The sequence below is a fragment of the Petaurus breviceps genome, unplaced genomic scaffold (genome assembly GCF_028583685.1).
Source record: "Petaurus breviceps papuanus isolate PSGF00001 unplaced genomic scaffold, PetGlider_PUasm1.0 138, whole genome shotgun sequence".
NCBI lineage: Eukaryota > Metazoa > Chordata > Mammalia > Diprotodontia > Petauridae > Petaurus > Petaurus breviceps.
In genome coordinates, this window is record NW_027185694.1 from 4,889,847 (window position 1) to 4,902,941 (window position 13,095).

Consider the following 13,095-nt stretch of genomic DNA (forward strand, 5'->3'; position numbering starts at 1 on the left):
GCGGCACATAGGCCAGCGAGGTAGGGATAGGGATAGGGGGACGGGGACGGGGACAGAGAAGCTTTTTAGATTTCTTCTCCCCATCCACATCCCTTATTTTCCTACCCCCTACATATGAGAGGGAGGTGTTTAGCTTTCTCTCTTCTCTCTCCCCCCACCCCCAGTAGCTGGCCCCCACTCAGTCCCCCCTTTGTTCACTGTCTTATTTACATGTCAATTGCAACCCTGGATCCAGAGGGGCCGGGGCTGGCCCGAATCCTCTTAGGTGACTCTGGGAACTGGGAGTATGGGGCGGGGGTGTCTGTGACTCCACTAATCTCCCTAGGACTATTATCTTTATTGCCTATAGGAGGGACGGGCACCCATCTTTATACCGCCTTCCCCAGGCCCTTTAGGAGAAGGGTGCTACTTCTGCCTGAATTACTGAGGTAGACCCCATCTGTGTCCCCAGGAGTAGAATAGGGAGGGGCAGGGGTAGATTTTAGACCTAGCTTATACAGGCTCTGGGACTTTCTGCAAACGGGCTGGGGGCAGGGAGGAAGCATTGCCATCTGCCTCCCCCAAAGTAAACCAAAAAAAAAAATAGTTTCTTTTTGTACCTGCTATATAGCCGGTAACTTTTGATTTGGTTTTGTTGGTTTGGCTTGTTGTCTCACCTCTCTCTCCCTCCCCCTCTCCCTTTCTCTTTCTCTCCCTCTCCCTTTCTCTTTCCCTTCCTTCCTCCTCCTCTCCCCCTTTCCCTCTTTCCTTCTTTCTTCTCCCCTTTCCTCTCTCTCTTTCTCTCCCTCTCTCTCCCTTCCCCCCTCTCCTTTCCCTCCCTTCTCTTAATCCTGTACATCTATGCATACCCATCCTACACCCCCTCCAGACGCCGCACCAGGCTGCAGGTCAGCCCTTTAAATTCACCATCCCGGAGTCCCTGGATCGGATCAAAGAGGAGTTTCAGTTCCTGCAGGCTCAGTATCACAGGTGCGTGCAGCCGGCGCAGCGGGTGTGATCAGTCCTGAGCCGACCCTCTCTGTCCCTGGTCTAGGGGTTGGATGTCAGCGTGGAACGTATTTGACTTGGTGGGGGTTGGGGGTTGTGTGGTTTTCTCTTTCTCTCCTCTTCACTCTGTCTTATCCCAGGGGTGGCAGCTGTATTTAGTACTTGTGTCCAGGCGGTGGCGTGTGGAATCACAGTTAAAACCTGTCATTCACTTCTCCCCCCCCCCCCCCCTTTTTTCCTTTCTTGGCTTTTCTCAGGCCTTTTTTTTTTTCATCCCCTCTTCCTATTGTTTTGGCCCCCAGTTTGCTGCTGTTCAAATGAACTCTTTTTCTTGTGTTTTGGAGTTGCATGAGAACCGTCAATATTTGCCCTTCATTTATTTATTTTGCAACAGGCTGAGCCGAAAACACTGGCTCAATCAATGTCTTAGTCTTGGAATGCAGGGGACAAATGCAATGTTGAAATAACTATTTGGTTATGTTGGGGGATAGAGTTGTACAAAGCAAAGTTCATTGTGGAAAGCTTACTCCTTTTAAACGTTTATAGTTGTTGGGCCATTTACATTGAGGCTGACTTTGGAGATCCAAAAAATAAATAGAATTTCAAGTTCCCATCCTCAGAGCCCCATTGAACTGAGTGAGGCTTCTGCATATGAAGTTCATCATAGCACTTGAGTACAAGTTTAGACTTACTGTCCAAATCAGTGGGAATTTTAAACAGTAGAAGAAACATGGATATTGTACCTTGTTAGCTTAAAAACTAACTTCAAACTAAGAAATTGGCTTTTATACTTTAAAGACAAATTCTATCACAATTTAAGTTAAATTCAGCAGAATGCACAGGCAACTTATAAATGGCCATTTTAATGGCGAATGTCAATGAATTCTCTACTTTTTTTCAAGAATGTCCAATTTTCTGTTTAGGGCATGTGCTTATCTAATCACATACTTTCAAGGCTATATCATTTCATTGGATACCTGACATAATGTTTTAGTGTGTTTTAAAGACAGGGTAAAACTAGTTAACAGTTTTAGAATGGCAATTTTTCAATTACAATTTTAAAAACTTAGAGGGATGTTGGAATCCAGAGTCAAAACAGGCAATAGATATTCTTTGAAGCTCAACTTTTTTGTTAAGGGGCTGGTTATCCCACACCATGAAACTAATAAAAATTTAACTGACCAGGAGTTAGATGATAAGACTACTTGTTAGTTTAATGGCCTGACTTATTTTTCCACTCTCTACCTGGGATTTTGTGTGTCCTAAGAATGAATCAAAATGGAATGAATTGTAATACAATTCATTTTCCTTGTATTCTCTATTAAATACAAGGACAAAGCTTTTGGATGTTTACTTTGATAGTTTATAGTTTTTCTAAATTGGTCTCTGTTTTTACTTGAAGTGCAAATATGTGAGGCAGATGTTAAAACAAGTGACATAATGTTTACATGAAGTTGCCTGTTTTGTTTTTGTAGCCTTAAATTGGAATGTGAGAAATTGGCAAGTGAAAAGACAGAAATGCAGAGGCATTATGTGATGGTAGGTATCAAAGATTTATTTTTTCCTTTTCACATACCATAACAAAATATTTTCTTAGTATTACTAAACATGAGTTAATGAAACTTTTATTTCTCTTTTTTTCTTCACAGTATTATGAAATGTCATATGGATTAAACATTGAAATGCATAAACAGGTAAGATTTTTAAGCAGATTCCAAATTGAGACCTAGAATCAGTTTATGGTTGTAAACCTGGCATTGCTTTTGGTAATAGGTCATCTAAAGCCATGTGTAGGTCTCAGTTGCCAAGTTTATCATAGAATCACAGACTTAGAGGTAGAAAAGCCTTTTAGAAATCATCCAGTTGGACAACCTCATTTTGCAGATAAGGAAACTGAGACCCAGATGTGGTTTGCCCAAAGTTCAGATTTGAATCTACTCCTAAGACGGTCTCCACATCTAGCATTCTTTCTTTTGTACCACACATTTCATCTTGATAATTACTTGGCAGAAGTTCTGCAACTCAATATATTTGCAGAAAAATTTAAATCACTAGATAAAAGGGATATGAAAATATAAGCTCTTCTGTTTACAGGAAGATAAAATTGACTGATACACCTATAGATAGGTTTATGCTTACCATTTGAATGTTGTAGGTATACAGAAACCTTACCATTTGAATGTTATAGGTGTATAAACCCAAACTCACATACGTATTGTTGAGTCATAGGACTAAGTCACTGTAGCATGCTGGATAGAAAGATATACTTGTAAGAAAGGACAGGGGCTCATGTTTGACCTCAGATACCTACTCACAGGGTCTGAGTGCAAGTCTCTTAATCTTGGTCTCAGTTGGTTCATCTGTAAATAAGGAATAATAGCTGTAAGTCTGTGCCTCCCAGGATTGTTATAAAGATTATATTGATCTTTATAAAGATGTTACATATAGAACTTATATAAGCTCTTTGCAAATCTAAAAGCCTCATACAAATGTCAACTGACATAATATCATAGCGTCTAGAGCCAGAAGGAGCCTTAGATCTTTTATTATACTCCTTCATTTTTGAAGTGAGAATGAAGGGCCATGGGGAAGGGAAGAGACTAGTCCAAGGTCACACAGGTAGCAAACAGCAGATCCAGGCTTTGAAGTCATGTATTTTTTGACTCCAAATTCAGTGGTTTTCCCCCTGTAACTTGTAGATATAGTTGTACCCACTTAGAAATGTGGTAGAGCAAATTGTGTAAATGAGCTTCTTTTCATTAGTGTGGAAAAGGTATATGAAGAACTTTGCAGCAAACACTAGTTTTCTTTTGTAGTTCTGTAGCACTGCATAAAGATACTAGTTCAACGACTTGTAGGTAAACATATCTTTAAAAATAATTTAGTAGACGGAGTCTTGAATCTGGGAGGAAAAAAAATTCTTTTATGGGTGTAGCATATGTTGATAGTAGCTGAGTTCCTAGTGGTTTTAAAAGCCTGGAAAGATTAGTGACTGGGAAAGCTCTGGTTATGACTATGAGTTTGCAAGTTCCCATAAAATTCACACTTATGGCTACTATAATGGTGAATAAAAAGAGTATTGAACTGGAACAAGGCACTAAGGACCTCATAAGAGAAGAAAAGCTAAATGATTGCTCAGCCCAAAGGACCCTCGATTGAGTAGTCATTGTCTGCCAAAGAAAGCATTAATGGCAGGGTGTAAGTATTCGGTAGATATGCTGACGTTCACTTTTTCATCAGGAGGCTGGTACAATAAGTCTTTCAGAAATCGATTGCCTCTTAAAAAAAATTATCATTAGATGAAGTTGCACAGTTGGACACATTTCAAAGTGCAACAATACAATTCTTGCTTGATGTATATGTGCTATTTCATCTAAAACTCTTGTTTCATTAAATTAAAGAGCATGGCTGACCGGCTAGGGCACAGTGGAGAAATTGATTAGTTCAGGCTTCAGATCTTCACTATATTCAAAGACTTTCATTAAGCAAGTGTGTTTCAGAGTTGAATTGTGCTTTTGTAACTCTGAACTCTTTGATTCTTTTTAATTCGTTGCAGATTTTGATAATGCTGAGGTGTTGTTTTGGAAATCCTGTTTTCAAAGATGTTTGGGAGGAGATATTCTAATTTTCTTTACTTGGACTGATTGTATTTTTAAGTAATTTTCATTACAGCTTTTTTCAAAGAAAACTTTATTTTTTAAAGTGTTCAGGGTTATTTGGGCTTTTTTGTTGTTATAAATAACTACTCCCTTATCACGAGGGATTTTAAACAGGTCAGAAGGAGTCATGGCTAAATTTGGGGGGGTCTTTTTTTTAGCATATGGGAATTCACAAACTTTTGCCACAGAGTTCTAACAATTTGCCAATTTAATTTTTAATGGCATTAAAAGACTGAATTTGTATACTGAACAGAATGAGTAATAAAAGGTTGAGTTTTAATTTCAACTCATAAAATCAGAGGAATTAATAGCTCATAATACTGCTGGAGCTCCTATTTTCCAAAAATAAGATCACTATGCTCATGCTAAATTTATTGGAGAATTCAAAGAATATGTAGTGTTATTATTTTTGTAAAAGAAAAAGATAAAAGTGTCAGAAGGATGTGTGTGGTGGGGATAAGAAATGTATTGGGGAGTAGAGCTATGTCTCTGTGCATGTGTTTCATGGGCAATTACGTGTGACAACATGTGTGAATATTTTTTGTCTGCATATTGGTATGTATTATATGGTGTATTTTGTGTAACTAGTTTAGGAATTTGAAAAATGTGAAAGGCTGATATGCTCTATATTTTTAAAATAGCAAAGTTTATATTGTAAATGATGATGATAGACCCTTAACTACAGTGGTACAGGGTTGGGCTCTGCTATGATTCAGTGTTAAAGTGGCCTTACATTAAAAAAAAATCCTTCTGAATGTCACACATTAATAATAAGTTCTGAGGAGGCATTGGGTAGCTAGTAATCATAATTCTTATTAAAACTGGTGACGTCTAGCCCCTAGGGTATAGCCAGGCTCAAATTGATGCTTTTTTTGCTGCCTGATCACCAGCGTGGCCTAAGTGCTCATTATGTTGTAGAGAGGCCTTTGGAGCTCTCATTACGTTTGACAGGAATTCTCTCTAGGGGGAAACTGGGCATTAGCTAGACTCCTGACAGGCTGAAATTATTCCCGCTTTATGGCTTATAACCAAATGCTAGCAAGGCATCATCAGGGGACACAAAAAATTGTCATTTCTGACAACATCTTTGTTACTGAAAAATGCAGTGATGGGGAAACTTTCCACAGAGCAGGCTTTAATGTTCTCAAGGCTTGTTTCCTGTGTGAGAGACTGCTTCCCTTCCTCGGTTGCTTCTCCCCACCCCCTACCCCTTTCAGTGGGTTTGTTGGATTTTGTATTCTCCAGTGTCACCATACCACCAAATCTCTGGCAGTTTTTAAATGGAACTGTCATCCAAATCAAGAATGGTCTAATCGTGGTTTGCCTACTTGTAGAGACTTGGTTTGTTGTATATATTCTGTTTATATGTTTCAACATTTTTCCCCTCTTCATTAGTTTTTTAATTAATTACAATAAATTCATGAAGTCTTGAATTCTGTTTTGTGTTCTGAACGTTTTGATATAAAAAAGAATATTCCATACCATAATTCTGTTATAAGCAAAGGGAAAAGCTCTCACATGAAATAATGAGCTAAAATGGAAATGACTGTTGTCCTCAGAGCTGGTACTTCATAGAGGTGCATGAGCTTTGGGTTTCTTCATCTGTAAAATGGGGATAGTTCTTATTATCACCTGATGGGCTTGTTAAGGTGCAAATGGCCGAAGACTTTCCAGATGCTTTGTAAACTCGAAAGTACTCTAAAGATATGTCAGTTCTCCTTGGTATGTGTGCAGTGGGTTCATGTGATCAACTGTTAGGGCTAAGTGTCTCCTTCTGTATTTTTGTGCTTCGTGTATCTTTATTCAAAAGGTCTTGGTGGCACATTTGGGCAAAAAGCCATGTGAAAGATAACAGAATTCTGTCTTTTAATGACACACAGGCTATTGGCCTACTCATATCATCATGGTGAAGTCTTTTTAAGCCCTTTTTCCCTGCAGTGATGATAGAATATACATCAGAGTCACAGAAAGTTATCTCTGGAGGTGACCTCATGATTTAACTCAACCCCCTTGTTTCAGAGGTTAAAATTGAGGCTTTCAGAGGATAAGTTACTCACCCAAGGTCACTAAGTTAGTAACAACAGCTGGGAGGTGAGCCTGAGTCTCCCAGTGCCAGGTATAACTTGTCCTCTTGCTGTCCATACACACACACTGCCTCTTTTCCTATCTTTTGCTCTCTTCCCCCTTTGAGTCAATATTGGGCAGGCATTGGTGAGGATAGGCTTGAGTTAGGGTATTATGGAATAAGGCTGAGCTCATTGGCCTTCAGGAGATTCAATCCATGACCTTGGTTTCTTGAGCACAGTGTCGTAACCATTGGAACTGGCTCAACTAAAATCTAGCATCATGAGAGACATGAACAGAAAGGACCTAAGTCTGAAGGTCTGCTGACCACGTGACCTTCCTGTGACACTGAGTTTTTTTTCTCTTGGCAGTTCTATTTTTACTTGCAAAAAAACAGGATAATATTTGTTCCTGTAGTCACAAGAATGTTGAGTCTATATAATATGTATATGTGTATACATAGATATTAATATGTGGATGAGCTGGGGAGATTGTAGAGAGAGGGCCCTTTTATAGTCTGGTGAAACCTTTGGACCCCTTCTCAGAATAGTTTAAAAATAGAAAAATTGAAAGAACTATTAAATTTCACTTAGAGATTAGATGTAAAAGTAAAGATGTAATGTTTTTCCCCCATTCAAGGTCACAGACCTCCTGAAATCTATATCAGACCCCCCCCCCCGAAGTCCATGGGCTCCAGGTTAAGAACCCCTGGTGTAGCATGTTGGCACTAAGCCCTTCAGAGGAAATGTTATGTTCCATAACTCAGTTTTTGGGGGGTGATGGGGACAGTTAGGCTGGACAGGGGGGAAAAAACCACGATCCAGCCTTTGTTTCCTATTAAATCATTTCAGCAACAATTTATATAGTGGACTGGGCTAATAAACATTCAGAAGTAGCCCTTTTATGGGTTTTGTAGCAGTTTTTTGTATACGAAAAATTGTCCAGCTTTTATTTTTAGGGGTTTAAGCAGAGTTGTTTTGGTTTCACTTACAGATTCATTGCTTAAATGTGAATTTTTTTACTTCTACTGCCTGAAAGTTGTTCCTTCTATTACTTTTTCTCTCTCTCTCTTTTTTTTTTTTTGCTGGTTTTACACTTGAGTAATCGTGCTTTCTAGGTCAGAAATCTATGTCCAGGAAATGAGTGTATGCCAAAGTATTGGCATTAAGGATTAAACTCCATCAGGTGCTAATAGGAAAGTGGTACAAGATGTCTTGCTGTCATCAGGAATAGGGATGTGTGTGTGTGTGTGTGTGTGTGTGTGTGTGTGTGTTTAACAGCCATATCAATTCTTTCCAAGAACAAGAAGGAAATTAAGCTTCCAAGTGTATTTTAAAGCCCAGTCTGTTAAGGTTCAGATTAGCTTTTGTTCAGTGGCAAGCAGCGAGAGAAAGATTCATCACTTTTGAACCCACTAACAAAACTACAAACCACCAACTGTGTGTTTGCTTCCATTCCAAAAGTTGAGAGGGGGCAAGTATGTTTCTTGGAATGGAATGTTTTATGGAATCCTGTTTTCTTAATTTTATCAGTAGCCTGGAGAGAGACCTTGAACAAGTCATTTAACATGGCATCTCTGGGCTTTAGTTTCCTCATCTACAAAATGGAGCAGCAAAGTATAAAACACTGTTTAGGCAGTTCTAACTTTCTAGGAGTTTGTCTCATCGTTAGTTGGGGAAAAACTAACATTACCCACAGAGAAGCTTTTAAAAAGGAACACGGAATGGAAATTGTTAGTCCAAGCCAGATGCCAAATGAAGCCAGTCTTAATCCAGGGGGCTTAAGATAATGTTTTCCTAACTAATGTTGAGTAATAAGCCCCATAAGAAAACCTGTCCCTTTAGTAAATATTATGTAAGAAGCCCTTGTTGAATGATACTGAGGTTGAAGGCAGACCCATTTATTTAGTTAACTTTTTTTCAGGAAACTATTTGAAGTTTTTGTTGATGTCTCATGAAAACATTGTAGTCTCCAGGAGTGGGTTAGAAAAACAACAAAAACAAATTTAAGCTTACTTGAATATCTAGGGTTGATTAATAAGATCTTTAATAGACTATTGTTGAAAAGTATTTTGGAAAAAAAAGTGTTTTCAGTGGGTTTTTTTCCTTGTGTATTTAATTATTAAGAACTAAGTTTAAATTGACCAAGTGATTTATTTTCATTCTTTTTTTTTTTTTTGAAGCAATTGGGGTTAAGTAACTTGCTCAAGTTACACGGCCAGTCATTTCTGGGTGTGGTGCTAAGTATCTGAGCCCAGATTTGATCCCTAGGTCATCCCGACACTGGGGCCAGTGCTCTTACTCGCAAGTGATTTATTTTCAATTAAATTAGAATAACATTTATTAAATGCCTGTGTGCAAGTACTGAGGATTAAAAAAAAACAACTTTTAAATCCTTGTCTTCAAGGAGCTTACATTCTACTGCTTCAAAGCACAACCAACTTAACTAGTTTTTAAATGAATTTTCTTATAGCTTTGGAAAGAAAACTTTTAAGTGGAAAATACTAATCCTTGAACTATTTAATAAATGAATTTTCTTATAGCTTTGGAAAGAAAACTTTTAAGTGGAAAATACAAATCCTTGAATTATTTAGGCCTTATTTTAGGGATAAGGAATAGAGTATTAATGCACTATTGGGTTATAGGATCCTAGAATCTAAAAGTTAAAAGGTACTTCAAAGAACTCATCCAACTGTTACTCAAATTATCTATCCCATCAATGATATTCCTGACCAAGTGACCATCTGACTTCTGAGAACCTCGAGTAGTGACAAATAGGCAGATGGATATATGGTGCAGTGGATGGACCTGGAGTCAGGAAGATCTGCATTCCAGTTCATTCTCAAATACTAGCTGTGTGGTCCTAGGCAAGTCACTTAACTTCTGTTTGCCTCAGTTTCCTCATATGCAAAAAGGGGATAATGATAATAATAGAACCTACCTCCCTGGGGTGGTGGTGAGGATAAAATGAGATAATTGTAAAGCGCTTTGCAAACCTGTTAACACACTGCTGTATATAAATGCTATCATTATTCATTGTTATTACTGTTATTAAGAACTTAGTATCTGTTGAAGCATAGCCTATTCCGTTTATAGAGAGTTTAATTATTAAGAGGGCAGCCAGGTGGTACAGAGGCTAGAGATCTTAAGTCTGGAGTCAGGAAGACTCAAGTTCAAATCTGTCCTCAGACACTTATTATCGGTGTGATCCTGGGCAAGTCACTTCACTCTGCCTCAGTTTCCTCATCTATAAAATGAGATGGAGAAGGAAATGGCAGATCACTCCAGTATCTTTCCCAGGAACATCCTAAATGGGGCCATGAAGAGACTGAACAACAATTATTAAGTCTTTCCTAATGTTGAACTGAAATTTGGCTTCCCTGTAACTTCTGTCTCAACATTGAGCTTAATTCTGCCCTAAAAACAAGTCTGGCTCATTTTTCACATGAGAGGCCTATGTTCTGTAGGATTCAGAACTGTAGTGAACCCCACCTAGAGTTTTCAAATGAACAAATGATAATTATCCAGAAAAGTTTAGGTGATTTGTTCAGCCTTCTCAAGGAGGAAACTTGGGTCCTGTAGCTCTAAACCCCCCCCCCAGTTGTCTTTCCTGTATGCCCCACTGCTTCTACACTTATAAATTTGATGGGGAACAGAACCTTTTAGGAATTTTGTATAGATTTAAGCCTGGAATCCTGTTGGGTCTACTGCTCATGGTAGCAATATTTTTATTTTTCTCACTTCTATCTTTCTACATCTCATTTACCATCTGAAAGAAATTGGTCTAAGGAAACATCCAATCAAGACATTTACTAATTGAGAGGTAAAGAGGTTTGTCTCAACCTGGGTCAGCCTTCCTTTTCAGAAATCTTTGAGGGTGATGAAATTGAAATGTCAGAAGTAGTAGGTACTGAATGATGAGGAGCCTACAAATTTGTCTGTTTAGAATAAATTTAAATTTCATGTGGTAGGTGTTAAATCCAGAAAACATTACAATAACGTTTTTTATTTCACTCCAGTATTGCTAGTTTTTGCTTGATTCTTACAAGTGTCAGGGACAAAAGATATTAGTTGACTTCATGTTCACTATAGCTCCATTTGTTATAAATTAAGCACACTCAAAGTGAACTTTTAGTAAAAATGAGTGAATTCTGAATACTGTACCTTAAAATGTGACCAATTTGTAAGCAAACCTAGTTTTACTTACTGCTGTGAGTTACTTGACAAAAAAGGGACTTTAGATGTGCAAGAGATGTTAAAAATGTGAATTTTTTATATATCTCCAATTTCCCCCAATGTATAATTCTGTACCCCCCATATACATACCAAAAAGAAAAAGAATTCTGAAAAATTGAAAATGTTATATCTTTTATTGATTATATCTCCTAAATACTGAAAATTTAGAATTCTAAACTTTTGAGGTTTCTGTAAGAAATTTGGAAGTCTGATTATTGGTATGGAATAAATGCCTATTATTTTTGTTTTGACTTGACTTTTTGTTTTTGGGGTGAATTGTTTATTATTAGGCATGGCTTCTGTTATTTTGTTTATTTGTTTTGCCTTCCTTTTATATCTTTAGCACTTAGCATGGTGCCCAACAAGTAGTAGACACTTAATTGCTTGTTGACTGACTAATAGAAGTTAAATGTTTATGTACAGAAAGATGTTGCTTCTTGTGTAGGTTTTTTTGGTATTATGTATGCTATATTCCATAGATGCCTATTTATGCTTCTGTGATGCAGGATTTTGGTTCCTGAGAGAGGGGTGTCCTATAATTCTCATAAAGTAGTACCAGAAGGATATTGTTGTTAAAAAGATGGGAGAGGAGGGTGAGGGTTGGGGTGGTTGAAAGCGAGTATTAATTAAGCAATTATGAACGGTCAAAGGTTTAGAGTTTCCATTAAAGTTCTTGATCTGTGTTTACAGTTGGCTCTTAAATGAAAACTTTAAGTCCATAGTTGAGATTGAACCATGGGTTTCCTTTGTGCGGGCCAACGGAAAGAGCTCTGCCTTTGGTGTCAAAGGACCTGGGTTCAAATTCTATCTCTGAGGATTACTGTCGAAATGACTGACCATGGGCAAGTTCTTGAGCAGCTTTAGTTTCTTCATCTCTGAGTAGAGGGGGTTGGAATAGATGGTTTCTCAGTTTGAGATTTATTATCCTATGATCTTTTCCCTCAAATGTGAATCTATCAGAATGACTTTTAAATGTACCATACTTGTTCCTGGTGATCACAACTACTAAATTGTAGGCAGTTCGAATGGCATCTATTTTTAGTAAGTGTATGTCCCTTTCTACTTGTTATTTGCATACAGCTTATTGCTTTGCCTTCTGTGTTGGTATTGTTTGTTTTTTTTTTAATTGAAAATATCTCTGGACAAATGGAGGGTATATTTGTTAGATATTAGTATTTGGACCTAGGCTTCCTTTCTCCATCCAGATGCTCATATAATGCTAAAGGATTACTTTGAAGAAGAAAGGGTTGTTTCCACATGGTTTTACTGATAGGGAAAAATACTATACACTTAAGTTTAAAATTCAAAGTGTGGCCAGTCCTTTCAATTCCTGGACTCAAAAATGAATTCTGCAGGAAAAAAAAATGTTGAACTTAAAATGTGTGAAGCATCTCTCGCCCCTGCCCCCACAAGACATCAATGATTAAAGAATTACTGTTCTAGTTGTATAAATGGTATAGCTCAGACTGTCATAGATGATTGTTTCTTAGAAAACAGCTTCACTGGAATTTAAGATGAGAGCATTTGTACACATTAGGAAGTAGATTTGTAAAACAAAATGCTAGTCCAAGAATCTGTGTGCACTTTGCAAATATAACATGGACAAACCAGGTTCCCTGGGGTGGACGGCTGTTGGGAGTAATTGGTAACATAAAGTATGGCCTGAATTTTGTTTGGAAGTGCCCCTGAAACACAAAGCATCTCTGAGTTGGATCCAGGCTGCTTAAAGTCATTGGCCAGGAAGCTGGGGCTCTCCAGAAGCCTCTTGATGCTTTGGGTAAACAGTCGGTCAAAGCAGCTTACAAGGAAGGTGACCAGTCAGTGTATTGACAAGAACAGACACAATAGAAAACTGCATTAGGAGGCAAGCCATTGGGATTTGCAGTAAATATATTACAGAACACAAGTGAATTGCCGATACTGCTTGTTTAGCAGTTTGCAAGGGCAGTGGCAGTATGGATTTTTGAATTAGAAGGGAAGGACTGTTCTTTCTCTATGCTGGAACATCTCGTTGATGGCTGAGGAGAAAATTGATTTAGAGAACAAAATGCTGCCGCCTTTATTTGTGCCATTTTTTAAAGGCTGCTATGGATTAGTGAGTGAAAATAAAAAGGTAGCTTTCTGTATTAGGAGAAATAGGGTCCCTTATT

The 13,095-nt window shown here is 38.0% G+C and overlaps 1 protein-coding gene across 10 annotated transcripts in view; it reads left to right on the forward strand.

Moving 5' to 3' along the window:
* TLE1 (TLE family member 1, transcriptional corepressor) overlaps positions 1 to 13,095 on the forward strand; it is a 115,485-nt gene that overhangs the window by 2,228 nt on the left and 100,162 nt on the right. For all 10 annotated transcript variants that reach the window (XM_069105403.1, XM_069105418.1, XM_069105423.1 and 7 more), the window contains 3 exons: positions 869 to 969; positions 2,463 to 2,526; positions 2,637 to 2,681. In XM_069105403.1, coding sequence (XP_068961504.1) covers positions 869 to 969; positions 2,463 to 2,526; positions 2,637 to 2,681 — 210 coding nt within the window. The remainder of the gene's footprint in view (positions 1 to 868; positions 970 to 2,462; positions 2,527 to 2,636; positions 2,682 to 13,095) is intronic.